The sequence below is a fragment of the Antedon mediterranea genome, chromosome 8 (genome assembly GCF_964355755.1).
Source record: "Antedon mediterranea chromosome 8, ecAntMedi1.1, whole genome shotgun sequence".
NCBI classification, from domain to species: domain Eukaryota; kingdom Metazoa; phylum Echinodermata; class Crinoidea; order Comatulida; family Antedonidae; genus Antedon; species Antedon mediterranea.
In genome coordinates, this window is record NC_092677.1 from 13183979 (window position 1) to 13200281 (window position 16303).

At 33.0% G+C, this 16303-nt stretch overlaps 1 protein-coding gene and 1 long non-coding RNA gene across 2 annotated transcripts in view; one reads left to right on the forward strand and one right to left on the reverse strand.

Moving 5' to 3' along the window:
• LOC140056862 (uncharacterized) overlaps positions 1-16303 on the reverse strand; it is a 213314-nt gene that overhangs the window by 24149 nt on the left and 172862 nt on the right. The window lies entirely within an intron of this gene.
• The window catches only part of LOC140056860 (secretagogin-like), a 37852-nt gene that overhangs the window by 12366 nt on the left and 9183 nt on the right, over positions 1-16303 (forward strand). The window contains exons 2-7 of the mRNA XM_072102369.1: positions 2094-2167; positions 2890-2979; positions 12411-12497; positions 13401-13457; positions 14745-14825; positions 15975-16030. Coding sequence (XP_071958470.1) covers positions 2094-2167; positions 2890-2979; positions 12411-12497; positions 13401-13457; positions 14745-14825; positions 15975-16030 — 445 coding nt within the window. The remainder of the gene's footprint in view (positions 1-2093; positions 2168-2889; positions 2980-12410; positions 12498-13400; positions 13458-14744; positions 14826-15974; positions 16031-16303) is intronic.

Sequence of the window (16303 nt, forward strand, 5' to 3'; positions counted from 1 at the left end):
TGTTATTTGTATTTACTAGTGTAATGTTGTAATAAATTATAATTTATACATGTATGTATCATTAACATCATCAGCAGATAAATTTACATTAGATATTCAAACTTACGTATATTTAAAAAGGCTTTATTGGAAATTATCAATTTTTTTGATGATTTGCCTAGTTATCAGTACATTAATATAATTAATTGCAGAAACATGCTTTCAACATCTTAAACTGAATATAAATTAACTATAACGAAGTGTAAACATGTAGGCCTACAGTAAAGTAAAGTCTGTCGCAAATGAGCAGTCTCGAAATGTTGACTATATGCTATAAAGTAGGCGTAAATCAGAAACACCAAAATAACAGTTTTATAATAATTGTCATATCTTATCATTTATTTCACCACATAGACCAAAAGAAACGTTAAATACTGTGTACTGTGATGCAGACTGATAATATTATATTCGCAAATATTACTTAATGTGGAAATATTTATAAATTCCTTTGTATAACTGTTTTTACTGGTCATTATTAGTAGTAGTAGTGTATATTATTTATCTTATGTGTAGGCCTGATAGTAAAAATAAAACACATCAGAAGTGTCAATAACGTTCATAAAGAATTACTAAACACGTTAAAATCACAAGCTTTTTCTAAATAACCTAATTTTAAATGTCGTTTACAATGTTTTGCTATGGTTTTCATCAGTATAAATTCAATAAATAATACACTATCAAAAACAGCCTAATAGGGATAACCGGTTACGCATGCATCATACTGTTCATTTATTGCTAATGGCCAACTATCAACATACAACACCGTTGTAATTACAACGCGATAAATAATGTCTGCAGGGATACAACGTTGCATTTCAAACGGATAGATTTACGAAGAAAGCTTTTACTTGTATTGTGTAGTAGTAATCCAGCAACAAATAATATCATTAATTGAATCTATCAGAATGATAATACTGAAATATAGTGTAATGTCAGAATAATATGTTCTTTGATAATCGGAAATATATCAGAAGAAAAGTGCTAGTATTGCCACTCGATTAGATAGGCTTCATTTAAAAATGTAGGCATCAGCAGATCGTATGCCTCACTGTAAATGTACTTGGAATTTAAGATATATAATAAACCAATGATTCAAAACCGAGAACAAAATGTCAATATAAAGTGGCATTTTCATATTTGTCACACTCGAATGATATCAAGATTCGTTACCAGGTGTTACTGTGTAACCGTGTAAAAATATGATAATGGCAACAATACAATCGATACAAACATCAGCAGATCGTATGCCTCCTCACTGTAAATGGGACTTGTGAATAATAATAATATTATAATGTCCTTGTGAATGGATTAACAATAGTCATTACTTGAAGCCTCCAGCTTTAAATGAGAAAGCTCCCATGAGTACGTTTGTTGTTGATGTTGTAATTGCATTTTCTCATGATCGTTTTAATCCATGTACATGAACTTGTTTAAAGTTAGTTACACGGTGTATGAGTTCTTCATTTTCAATCTCCCCTATTTAATAAATGTCGCTAGTATGATATAGCTTTTATTTATATTTTCATTATATATATATATATATATATATATATATATATATTAGTTCTGAAAAATTTAGAAAATACTGTAATAACAAATTCAAAAATTGTCGCTTGTTTTGTTTTTTGTTTCTTTTAATTTAATAAACAACACCACACCCATCACATAAAAAAAGTCAAATTGTCGCTTGTTGATGTACTGCGTTTTCCGCGATGGTTAGGGGATTGCCTAGGTCCTTAATTTTTTAACTCTTTTTTTAGCAATAAAGCATTGGAAAATGTCGTTTTAACAGTACATTTTCTTTATTTAAGAAGTATTTTTTAAATAAGACACAAAAATTAAAAGATGGACAAATAAAATGAAATAAATAGGATTGTATTGATAATTGAAAACATTCAAATGTATAATGCTAAATAAAACAGATACATTAAGGTATACTGTCGTTATAAACTAAACTCTGAAACAAAATGTCAACCATCTAGCCATGATTGATTCTGACTTTTAACATTGTCAAGAACATCTTATGCTCAATAATTTTACATTTATTTCCCTAGATAGTGGATTTATCGATGAAGATGGTTTGGATTTGTTTTTCAAGGATCTGTTATGCACAATGACTGACGATAGGGTAAGTGTGCCGGTAGCCAAGATTTTTACATGAGGGTTCTATTTCCGCAAAAAGGGGGAAGTGTCCAAAAAGGTTCATCATGAGTTAGGTCTCTTTACTAGAACTTTTTTGTTTTTAAAAAGAACACTTCTTCTTTCAAACACTACGGGCTTGTGTATGCCATGTTAATTCATTTTCATGTGCGCCTTGCGTCAAAAGTCATTCGGAGCACACAGCATGGACTGTCAAGACTCAATGCGTGTCGCTTTCCGATGAACAGTAACATTCCTAAAAACATACAAATTGTTTCCGCCGAAATCTACTTCGGTGGAAGAAGGTTTGAAAAACCAAACGTTTTGTTTTAGTAGTAACGTTCACAATTTGTGTTTATTTACAAACACTGTTTATCAAATTACTAAATCTTGGTTCCTAAGACACACAGTTAGGGCGTACACGCAATGTAAGTTTATTGACGAATCACAAGCGAAAATTCGGATGTTCATTGCGCTTAGCACTTACGTTACGCCAGTGGGAACCAATAAGATTAATTCGTACTCGTAATATAAGCAATCGTAAAAACGTAATTTTAAATGTATGTTTTAGATTAATCCTGTGTATGTCAAATAATAAATATTTCTACTCAATAAAAAATGTCATGGGTGGATATGTTATTTACTGTACATTTACATAACTTACATAAAAATGATATGTTTAAAATAAGTATTGAAAAAATTACCTTTCAGCATGTTACGGACGAGATGGTGAGCGATATGAAATCTTGTTTTATGGAAGCTTACGATGATGCTGGCGACGGAAAGATCGCCATGTCAGAGGTATGTAAAACTATAGAATTTATTCGAATAACCTAACTCTGACTTTAACTCGGGTACTTAAATGTATATGGATGCCTTAATGCATACAGAGACGCATACATGTCTAGGGCTGATGCCTTAATGTCTTCGAAGGAGGCATGAATGTCTAGGAGTAATGTTGTTTTAAAAGTAAAGTTAAAAAGTATCTACAGGAACGTTCACTAGCTCTAGAAACTATTTAATTAGCGCTTCTTCTTTTTTCGATTGTCCTTTTTGCTGTTTTTTTGTAATTTTTTATATGTTGCTTTGTTTGTCTTTTTTGCTGTTCTTTCAAAGGACCTCATTGGAAACAAGTCCGTAGAGGACTTTTATGAGTTATCCTTGGCATTCTTGTTTTATTCTGGTATTTTTATATTTGCCAATTTTAATTGTATGTCTGTGATTTTTTATGTACTGATGCCGAAATAAATCAAATCAAATCAAAAGTCTGAATGTCTAGGAGAGAGACCGAATGTTTAGGGATAAATTCTGAATGTATACTGTAGTTAGGTTGATGCAGCAGCATGCATGTCTAGATATGAAGCCTAAATGTATAGGGGAGACACTCGAATGTCTAGGGGTAAATTCTAAAAGCATAATTTAGGTGATGCTTGAATGTGTAGATATGCTGCCTAAATGTCTAGGTGTAAATTCTGAATGTATAGTTGGGGTTATTCAAAAGTGTTTAGGTGATGCCATAATGTATAGGGATGTTGCCTGAGTGTCTAGTCACTCTGAATTCATGGAGTGACAACTAAATGCCTGGGTGATGCCATAACAACATTAAGTAGAATGAAATGTATTAGAGCAGAAGGAAATGTTTCTAACGTTTCAATAAATATTTCAAAACATCATCAGTATGTATTCACAAACTGCAATTATTAGACACGGTTCCAGAGTTTGAGTTTAACTTTTATTGATAAAACGCTTGGAAATTAATTCAGTAAATACAATATTTAATTAAAAACTCTCGCCATCATCAAAACAATATGGCAACGGCGCTTTACGAACGTAGCAACAAAAATATTATTTCATTATCATGTTATTGATTTTTTGCCATATGAACACGCTCTGTTATGATATGACCCGCCCTTCACTAACAATAACCAATTTCTTTAACTTTCACATCAATTTACAGCAACACACGGTCCACTATAGCAGCATATAGTATGACTAGGTGAATATTTTAATAGGTGACGGCAATTTATTTAGCAAACAAACACAGCTTTTACAGTCAGAAGTGCTGTTTTTCTAGCACTCGTAGTTAAGTGGCCATTTAACCAATTATCCAGTAATGGACATTTGGATTACATTATTATTAAACGATGCTTGTTAATGTAATATTACATGTATAGTGAACACATTAGTTTAAACATTCACCAGTGTGAAAGTAACATTAAGTGCTCTTAATGTACAATACATATTGAACATAAAAAGCAAACAAGAGAGAATATCTACATTAACTCTTATATCGTATATTGTATTATCATGTTGCCGTCTCTCCTTATTAGCAACATACTCGGCCAGAAATGTACTATGTAAAACGCATGAGTCAAGTAAAGCAATTAGTAAGCTAATTTACATCATCTTACCATTGTAAATGTTATTCATTTAATCAAGTAGGATATATTATAAATGCAAAATGCAAAATACGTCAAGCATTATGACCCAATTCCACCTACTGTATAGCCTAATTCAACATAATATTTAATGCATTGCACTTAGAACAGGACAACTTAACATGATTGGCATTCGTTGTTTACTGATGAAGAGACCACACCCACGATGAGATTAGTATTATAAACGATTGGCATTATACAGAATTTTAAAAAAATAGAATGTTTACTGATGAAGAGACCACCCACGATGTGATCAACTGTAATAGATTGGTGCACATGTACATGATTTCTAAATAAGAATGTTTACTGATGAAGAGACCACACCCACGATGTGATCAACTGTAATAGATTGGTACACCTGTACATGATTACTAAATAAGAATGTTTACTGATGAAGAGACCACACCCACGATGTGATCAACTGTAATAGATTGGTACACCTGTGCATGATTTCTAAATAAGAATGTTTAGTGATGAAGAGACCACACCCACGATGAGATCAGCTCTAATAAATTGGTACACCTGCACATGAATTCCAAATAAGAATGTTTACTGATAAACATACTACACACACGATGAGATTAGTATTATAAATACTAATATATATATATATAATATAACATATACAGAATTTCTTAAAGATAATGTTTACACCCACGATGAGATTAATGTAGTAATAGATTGGCATATTGTATACATGATTTCTACAAGAAAATGTTTACTGATGAACAGACCAAATCAGTGCTTAAAGCGTGGTTCTCACTAGCGACGCAACGCGAGGACGTAACGCAACGCAAGTTAATTGACCAATCACAAGTGATGGCTTATTCGCTTGTGATTGCTAACTGTCTATAACTTTGCTTGTCATTGGTTAAAACGCTTGCGTTGCGTTTACGTCCTTGCGTTACGTTCTAGTGGGAACCACGTTTTACTATTTTTTCGTATACATAAATTGAGACTATACCCACGATGATGCACTTGCTTGTTTCTATATTTTAATACATTGACATTTTGTAAAAAAAAAACATTCAAAATTGTCTGAAAGAGAGAAATAAACTTAGAAGCTTTAATCTTCATTAAAAAGTCACTGAAACTCAAACTACTCGACATTTACAACTTGAATTTATATATCTTCACAAATCTATATTATTTAATATCTATTTTACTCAACATTTTAAGAGTAGTGCCATTAAGATGTAAAATTGAGGTTTAAGAGATAAGTAAATTCTCCGTAGTGAATTAGATTTTACTATCAAGGTTGTCATGTGTGAGAACTATCAAAATATGATTTCATAAATTATTCTTTATATTAGCTTTACTTAGTAACAAACTATTAACAGAATAGTTCTAATAATGAGCAGATAGGCTTATTGACCTTTCCAGTCCTTTTAAATAAGCCCATTCTTGTATTGTATATAGAGAAATCTCATATATCGGACATTTAAATTTGTGGAAAGAGCCAGTGGACAGAAAACTCCAACCATGGGCAGATTCCACTTATTTGCATAATACGATACAGTATTATAGATTACATTACAAAATTTGACATAAAAACAATCCAATATCTTCCAGAGACTTCTTGTTTATACATTATAATAATGCATCGGTAGTTTGTACACAGCTAGTTACTTGCAATTATCAGAAATAAAACCTCATTTTATACTGAAAATAAGACGTTTTAAGAGACTAGTTTTTGTTATAGCTCTGATATTTATCTAATGGCTTCTTTGATCCTGAATGGCTAGTAATAATACTATATGTATCATTTGGTACATCGTGTACTTTCAATTACTTAAAATATCAGGTTCGAGTTGTACATTTTACATTAGCAAACGTACAGTACAGCAGCTCTACGTCGTGAGAATGCATTTATTGATTGTTACTTAGAATTTCAAATTGAACAGTGCGATAATTTATTAACTTGAAAAAATGGCCGAGGTATTTCAATTACTGGTTTGAGCAGGAAAGAGTGAAATTCCCTGGTTAGAGTAGGCATAATGTAAATATCGAATTAAAGCCATTAAACTCGTGTTATATGTTTGGTTGCTTGGTGACTTGTTCGACATGGTTTGCATACTGTTTGTAGTAAGTCCTACACGCACTAGAGAAGCTGTACACAAGTGTTTGACTTTTATTAGGGCCAGGGTTTTACCTGGGAGGAGGTGGTTATGGAAACTGTGGTATTATGAACAATCTTTCGATGTTGGATTGTAGATATTTTAACGAAAATGACACGTGTTGAATACACATTATTACATTTATTTTTGAAACGGAATGTAGTAGGCCCTAAGTTGTATTGGGTGTGTGTCAAATGTTTGTTTTATTCTACCAAAATAAAGAATTTGCTTTACGCGCATTGCATTATTTTGACCAATCACATACCGCAATTCGAATAATTCCTCGCTTGTGATTAGTTAAATTCTTTTCGTAGCATGTACTGTGCGCTCTAGTAAGAATCAACTTGTTTACTCTGTTAAGCCGATTTTCCACTAGGCGAATTTGTTCGCGCGAATCGAAGGCGTCAGCTAATATGCATGCGTAGAGAAGGATTTGGAAGACGTAAACATGAATACACATGCGTACAAGCTGGCGCGTTCGATTCGCGCGAACAAATTCGCCTAGTGGAAAATCGGCTTTATGTAGTTGCAATTTCTTGACGTCAACAATATGTTGTCAGCGTCTCAATAAACACCACGAACTGTAATTTAATACATATTTAATAGCTTAGCATAATTTACAAAGGAAAAGATATCTTTTACAATGTTTAATTATTCATAAATTTTGTTATTGATATTTTGTAATAAAGCATGAGCTCCGTTTGCTAGACGCCATTTGAAGAGCTGAACGTGCGTCTTACTTACACTACGTATACGCAACGTATATGAGTCGACCAATCACAAGCAACAGTTTGATTAATCCATCGCCTACGTCCTTGCGTTGTTGCGTCCAAATGGGATCAAATCTTAAATTAGATACAGTACATAAACAATTTGGTTTTTATTCGCGTGCAAACGAAAACTAAATTTGCGCACGCGACTACAGCCATGTATATGACCCTGTTTACAAAGAATCATGTTCAAACTTAAGTACCTAAATCCTTATCTTAAATAGTCTTTTCATCATTAGTGTACTTTTAAGTACTTTCTAGCCGGATTAAGGATACTGTAAATGTGTACCTGCCGGATGGCCGACTATTTAATGCACGAACGTCAACAAACTATAGCTATAGGGAAATGTGGACAGGTTTGAAACCATTAGCAGAAAAACATCTCCAAAGACGTCATGATAAGCTTGATCATCTTGTTTCCTGTCAATACTAATAAAGAGAATAGCATGAGCAACGATTCGTTGGGATGGCGCTGTACAAATGGAAACTTTACATTACATTGCATAAAGCTCTGTCTACACTATCAAACTAGATTGACAAAAAAGTGTGATGTGCCTAAATATGGTAGTGATATAACCAAATATGGTAGTGAATGACATCATCATGTCCATTTATAGGCAGATCTTAACTGATGCGTAGGAATAATAGTCATATAAGCTAAAACTTTCACAGAATATAGCATAGTACGGTATTACAGTAGCACGTGACACATCAATCTGTATTGAATCCACAACTTAGCAGCAGACACAATTGTCAAAGAAATGCCAAGCATTCAGATTTTCGGATTATGAACATTGTTTATTCCATCGGAGTGGAGTTGTGGCCTGGTGGTTATGATGCTTGGCTGCCTATCCAAGGGTCCTGGGTTCAAGTCCTGTCATATGTCAGGATTTTTTCTAATGACAATTTACAACTCCACTCCCAAAGACTTGTAATAAAGACTTTGTTTATGTAGAGCATTGTGTGTATATGTTTGTCTCGTGAACGATAGTGATTGAATTTGCTTATGGTTATCCTTGGCAATTTGCCTAAATATATAAAATAAAAAAATAAAAATTACATGTTACAGTACAACATGGCCAGACTTGCATTTTTTTTTTATTCAATCGAAACCAACAGCGATAATTACCGCCACTAACAGGTTTGATACAAACAAAGCCAGGACTGTTTAAAGCACCTTGATTGGTCCTAACATTGATCAAGGGCTTCTTTCGTCCAGTGCCCAACTTGACCAGAGGTCTGAGGTAGATACTAGATGCAGGGGCTGCCATAAGAGTCAGCAGTGCTGCCTAACGGGACCCCAGCTAGCTCCGTATACAACACCCGCTATTCCCAGATGGTCTCCCATCTCTAACCAGGCTTAACGTTGCTTACCTTCGGTGATCTGACGAGAACCGGTGTTTCAACGTGGTAAATCATTGGTTGATCCTTCCAAATATGACATTAATTGACGTTATATAATTTTAGATGTTGTGTAGTTTCAGTGTTGACTAATCGAAACATAGGCTACGATAGTACTGTATGCTAAGATATAATATAGGTGTTATTTATTACATGTTACAGTACAAAAAGGTTAGATTTACATTGATTGATCCTTCAAAATATGACATAATTGACGTTATATAATTGTAAGATGTTGTGTAGTTTCAGTGTTGACTACACGAAACATACGCTGCAAAAAACAGATGCTATAGGATATAATAGTAGGTGCTGTTTTACACGTTACAGTACAACATGGAAATTCGAAATATGACATACACTAGTGCTGTTGCAATTTTGTAAATTGATAATGAAATACTATTATCTTTTCTGGGAATGACACTTTTACAGTGACACCTAACCACATGAGATGAAGAATAAATGTACAGTGAAAAATGAAACACCATAGAAAAGACGATTTAATAATAGGTAAACGAATTTAAAAAGATCAGTAATGCATTTACCTCATCAATCAAACATAAAAATACATCTATGCAATGGCTCATTAGTATGATATAAATTATCTTTCTCATAACGTATTTAACACACTTATTTCACCTCTCAAATATCCTTCGTAACTAATGACACATGGTTTTTCATCCAGTTTTTAACAAGTGAATTGAAAAAAAAATGTTTATTCTGATTATAAAGCTAAATTTTGTAAAAGAATTAAACAATAATAAATGATGGTCATTACTAAAATATATTGCTTTGTATACTAACACAATTTGATATACTTGATTATCTATTTACCACATTTCAGGTATTCAATAATACATAATTAAGGTATAATTAAGTAAGTTTGTAACAATAAAGGCAAAAACACAAAACAAGATCCATGCGGTGGCCAATATTCATTAACGTTTATATTAACATAGCATCAGCGACCTTGTTTTGGGGTTTCTCAGTTCGCCATGGAAAATAAGCCAACTTGGGTGTTTTATTATTAGGCTTCTTTGCTTAAATTAGTGGCTAATTAACAGTGACAATAGTCAAAATATTATTATTTTCTAATTGACATGTTTACAGCAAACGTTAAATCTAATTTAAGTTGAGACAGACTACAGTTATAAACGTAAATTGTACAGTAAATAAGCATTAATCCAGACCTTATTATTCACTAATGTTACTAGTGAAAAGGACACTGCATAAGTCAAGACATTGTATTCAAAACCAATCTTGAATAACAGATTTACTACTTACAATGATCGACTGAAGTTAATCGAAATGCTGACTGATTTATATGCATTTTAACAAAAAATTGATCTCGTGTTTTAGTTAAAGTTTAAGCATTCGTTCTAATCCAAATTAAAGATAATATTGGTCACGAAATTGCAATCAGACCCATGAGTTTTTGTTAAGCTCTGTCTACACAATCAAAAGTGTGATGTGCTAAAAAATATGGTGGAGATATACCCAAATATGTAGTGATATGACGTCATCGTGTCCATATGGGCACATCACATTTTTTTGTCACTTAAAGTTTGATAGTGTAAACAAAGCTTTACATTTGAAGCGCACGTAATCATGTTAGTGATAATTTGCGTTTCGGGAAGCGTAATAATTGCTACTTATGATCACGTGACAGTGTACAATCACGTGCTCAGGTGATTTTAAAGCGGCTCAGGTGATTTTAAAGCGGCCATATTAATGCTTCTAGATTTACAAGACAATAATTTGTCGACACGTACAGTACTCTGGTTTGGACGATTTCCTTAACTTTTCATTAACTACAGTACAGTATTAATCGTTGTTAATGTGTTTGCTAATGTTGTCAAATTTATATAGCATTTTACCAATCAGCAGAATGTCCCTAAGCGCTAAAATTGAAAAAAATGAGATTGAATTGGAAAACAACATGAATTACAAAAAGGTGTGTTTTTATCGATTGAAGGTGATTCTTGAATAAAATTAGAAAGATTTTTTACAGATTGAAGATTTAGTTGAATAGCTTCGTGATGGTGATCTTTAAGTACTAGTTGAGAAGAAAGAGAAAGAATTCTTTCAAGAATAAAACCTAAAGGAAATTCCACTTCCGAAATCGTTCTGTAACATTTTGAAGAAAAAGAGAAATGGGATCTAGAGTAGCAATCAAATGCTCTTGCAAATTCCAAGAGGAATTGTTCGACCTAGGCTCTGGAATAATCTGCCTTTGCACATTAGCAACTCGTTATCATTGGACAGTTTGAAGTCACTACTAAAAACCAACTTTTTCAAAATGGAACGATTGATTAATGTACAACACTAACACAATTTTAATTTGAAATGGAAATTATTGTGGATGTTAATTTCCATGAAACATGAAGATAATAAGAAACGATCGATAACTAATTTCACATGTCTACAACCTGTACAACATGAATAACATTCAGCATGCAATGTATTAATCCACACACACATGTGATGCCTTAAAACAGAATACAGAACATCTGTTTGTGTAATTCAGAATTTTGTATAAACATCACAAAAGCATCAAGTAATGACACTCATACTAAAGTAATAATACTCATACAAAATTAATAATACATGTAACGAAACCAGGAAAGCAATGCAAAGTTTGTAGACAGTCACTGGTTATAAAACAAGTCCAAATGTTGAGCCTTGAGTAGAAATTGACATGTGTTGAACCTTCGCACTAGGTCAGGATGGAACTCTAAACCTTGGGATTGTCAGGCAAACACATTAACCAGAAGCTAAACTGCTTCACTTCTGCGTAATATTAAAATTATATAAGATAAGCGTGGTTTTTATAATTGATATTACATTGATAAATAAGTGAACATTATTCAGTTAATAAAACAAATGTAGGCATGTGGTTATGTCAATTATTCATGTTCTCATAAATGCTTGATCGATGACGCGTTCCCTGTAAATCTAGTACTGTAGGCCTACTGTTTCATTCTTAATCTATGGGTCGATTGTTTTTTATTGTCAGCTATTAGCATTTTAACATGATATAGGCATGTGTTAACGAGTAATAAATTGCACATCATTTGTGGAAAAAAGATAATGGAAATTATTTGATTTATTGCGAAATATAACAGATGATAATTATAGGCCCACAGTACATACTTTAGAGCTGCACTGGTCGCAATTGTAGGGGGTGGCGATGGTGGTGGAGATGATAGTCGTGGTGGTGATGATAGTCGTGGTGAGGATAATCCTTGGTAATGATGAGTATCAATGCTGTTGGAGACGATGGTGACACGGACTATACCGTAGTGTACAATCGTCACCTGCAATAATTGATTTCACCTGCAGAGAGCGAAAACCGTCAACTTTGCCTAGGTCGTCTTAGGCCAATGTTTTGTAGACAAACAATGAACTTTCGGATCTGGCAAGCAATGCAGCGTCGACATCCTAAGTGTTATAATAATTATAAAAATGTTATTATTTTAATAAATGGTATTCTAATTTGTGTCTTTCAGCTAGCTAATATTCTTAGAACTGATGAAAATTTCTTGCTTCTATTCCACCGGGAAGAGCAGCTTGTTTCAAGTGTAGACCTAATGAGGGTGAGTAATAATTAATATTTATTCAGTAGCCGATTCTTCATGCTGTATCTTCCGTAAGTCCGTAATACAAAGAATACAGTAGTATATCACAGGAAAAATACTTGATGTGAAACTGTATTTACATAAAACCAAAACATTTTATGATATACTCTATATATACAGTATGACAAACATGTATTACTGTATCATGAAATTTGATACTGAACATTTATCATAGTGATGTACATGTATTGAGAATTAAGTGGGTTCAGATGATATAGGTTTCTATAAAAGCAATTATGGTACTTGGAACCGGAGTGTCTGATGAAACTAGGAATATATTGTATATGCAAATTCAGAAGGAACAAATTGTGTCAATTTTCACACATTCAATTTATTCTGTGTGCTAAATGGCCAATCTGATTATGTTTACGAATCAGACAGTGTGCTAAATTGAGTTTTCATATAAGCGTGATCACTATAACAGCGAGTTATTCGAAATTGTTTATGCGCATGCGTAATCATTTTATGATGCGACAAAATGCGCAACCAAATCAGAGATTTTCCTTAAGCCGATTTTCCACTAGGCTAATTTGTTTGCGCGAATCCAACGTTTCGAAGAGAAAAAATCGCCTACTCTCTTTCCACTAAATGAGAGAATAGCTGCAACGTTCATGTTCCTCGCGTGGTTGCTGAGCATTTCGATTCGCATGAGTGCGAAAATCGGCTTTATAATAGGAGAATTTATTGGCGCAAATTGCAGGCGTCAGTGCGCATGCGTAATTACAGCCATCTTTCCAAATCCTGCGAAGACATTGTCTACAGATATATACTATATACATAGATATACTTCTGATGATTCTGAATCCACACAAGATAATTGTGATAACAAATAAAATATAATAAAATTTGTTTATTTTATAGGTTTGGCAGAAATACGATACAGATGGTACGAAATACATAAGCAAATCCCAATTAGAGGTAAATATGGCTGCCACAGATCTAGAAACTTAGAAAAGGGGTGGGGGTTGTGTGTAGGCAACAACGAAATAAGTTACGAACGGACAAATGTGAACATCCACAATCGTGTGACCGTGTTTTACTTCAAAATGTGTTCAAGTAACACTTAACTAGGGAAATATCCATATAATATTAACTTGAATGAATTTTAATTAATTTAGTAATGACCCATCCATGATGTAGACCTACAAAGCCTCACTCAGATTAAAGCGCACACGGCGTTCCATACAAATGACGATATTAAACTGGCGGCCACTTCGACCATACTCCACTCAGGCCTACGGTACTAGCCCAATAAATGTTGACAACTTAAAACGTTTGTTGTTCTACAGAGATCCGTGACTATAATACCACATTGAGATATAACTATAGGTTTAAACTATTTAGGTGTTGTTATAATTGTAATAAAAGTTCACTTACGAAAGTAAGTCTATAAAATACAGTACATACCATTGATTATGGGCGCCATTTTCAACTGTACAAAATCCAATGTCGTCCCGAAAAATACGTTTTTCTTACTTGTTGCCTTTAAAATTTCACACATTATGTTAGGTAAAACAACACAGAATTATTAATCCTATAAAGATTTCTTCGTAATTAACCAAGAGTTGGCTTTAGTGCCGAGTTTCATCAAAATCTAGGCATCTATAATTCCATCCAAAATGACTTCGATAAATGGTATCAAAAGACGCTCCCGAATATTTGACGTATTTCCGGGTTGGTTGCTGGTGGTATAGTCCAGCCGTTTATACATAATCTCTTCTTCTTTTTAAAATCTTTTTAATCCAAAGCGTATTGATATATTTTAATTGTGTTTGTCCTGTACAAGAATCAGAGAAAGGAATTCATAATGTATATGATGTATTATACATTTCATAGATATTATTATTTATAACTATAGAGATATTATAGTGAACTTATATCTATGTTATAACAAATGGCTTCATAAATGCTAAAGTAGGGCTCCTAATAAGTGTTACACCACATTTACATTAAAAGTATTACGTTCTACTAAACGAGTCTCTAGTTAATATGTGGTTCACCAGTAGGCCTAAGGACCGACAATGGGCAACAAAATTTAACAACAACAAAATCAAAAAGCTTTAAAAATCGTTAAAAACAAACCCATAACAATTGTCAACAACCGACACTTGCAGACAAAAATATCGATTAAGCTAGCAAAATTGTAAAATGGAAATGAACTCAAATTACTAATGACATAATATTATGTTATGTATTTTATTTCAGAATTTCATTGCAGACCTACTTCAGTTACACGGTAAAACAGACATTCCAAAAGCTAAACTAAGGGAGTACACACAGGGAATGGTAAGTCGAGGACGCATTTTGTCAACAAACCTATTAAGACAATCATTGGCTATATTTAAATATATGCCTATTCGTATATTTCCATTCGTCTAGTGTGATGACATACCTACCAAATACATGTATCGTATGTTACACATAAATAATTCTATTTTGTACTACTACACTATTACAATAAGTTAGTTCAATAGTAGACCCACTACTGTCTGTGCACAGTATTTTCATACATACGAAATGTAGAAAAATCATTTGGTAGTTAGAGGCATTCAAAATGCAACTCCCACTTCATAATATTAGAAGTTACGAATGACGAATGTATTATTCTCAGTATTGACTTCGTAAATATCGAATATCTTACCGTATGAATACTTGTTAACCCTTTATTGATCTGTACAACATTATACCATATTTGGAATTGGATCAAGAATCGTCTGGTCTAGTTGTATATCATAGCACGTCACCTTAGCCAAATTAATACAGACACGAAGAACTAAACTATTTTTTTCTGAAAACATTATCTCTATTTTTAGAACGTTAAATTCGACTCTGCTTTCTAATTTAGAACATTAAATCAATCTATTTTTAGAATAAATTAATTATCTGTCTCTTTGAGAATAATCAATCATCGTTTGTGTTTATTTAAAATAATTTGTTCTTTATCTATATTGAAATGGCTTTGTTTTCCTTGAAATAACAACTCATTTCTTTTTAGTGACATGTATGATTATTAGGGAGGAGGTTTTGAAGAGATCACCCCAGTGGCGTAATGACTATGAGCGTTAACTGGCTAAAACCAGTGGCCCCAAAGCTTAAGGGTTTCCAGAACATAATGGGCCCATATCAAGAGCAGCTTCAATGCAACTACCCAGCGCTGGGGGCCTGCGTTACGCCACTGATTACCCACAATCTGGGACTAATCTGAATCCACGTTGTAACCCCCCTAACTCACCATAAATATACAGGAAACATTATGTCTGTTGTTAATCATACGAACAAACAACAAATGAATTTGCCGAATAAAAGGGTCTCAGTATTCAATTATACCAAAGCAATATATTGTCTTTATTTATGCATACATATTTAATAAATATTCATCAGTGTTTCCATATTGTGAAATATTAATTATTATGTATTAAATATTTATTTTTTCAGTTAACAATATTTGACAAGAATGATGACGGTCAACTCTCACTTACAGAGATGGCAAGGTAGGTTTAATGTTTAACTAGAGTAGCGACGACAAGCCTTCTCTCTAGTATGACATTTTGGGGCCATTTCATAGATGGATGGAACACAATGGGGTCCTGTTACTAATCAATTATAATGAATTAATAAAACATTAAACAATCTTGATAGGCCTACATGTAGCTAATATTGTCATAATCTCAGCTATAATTGATTTACACAAAATGTAATAATGCTATGTAAAGCTACTAAATTATCTGGTATTCTAATTTAATTATGTTCATTTGAAGAATTCA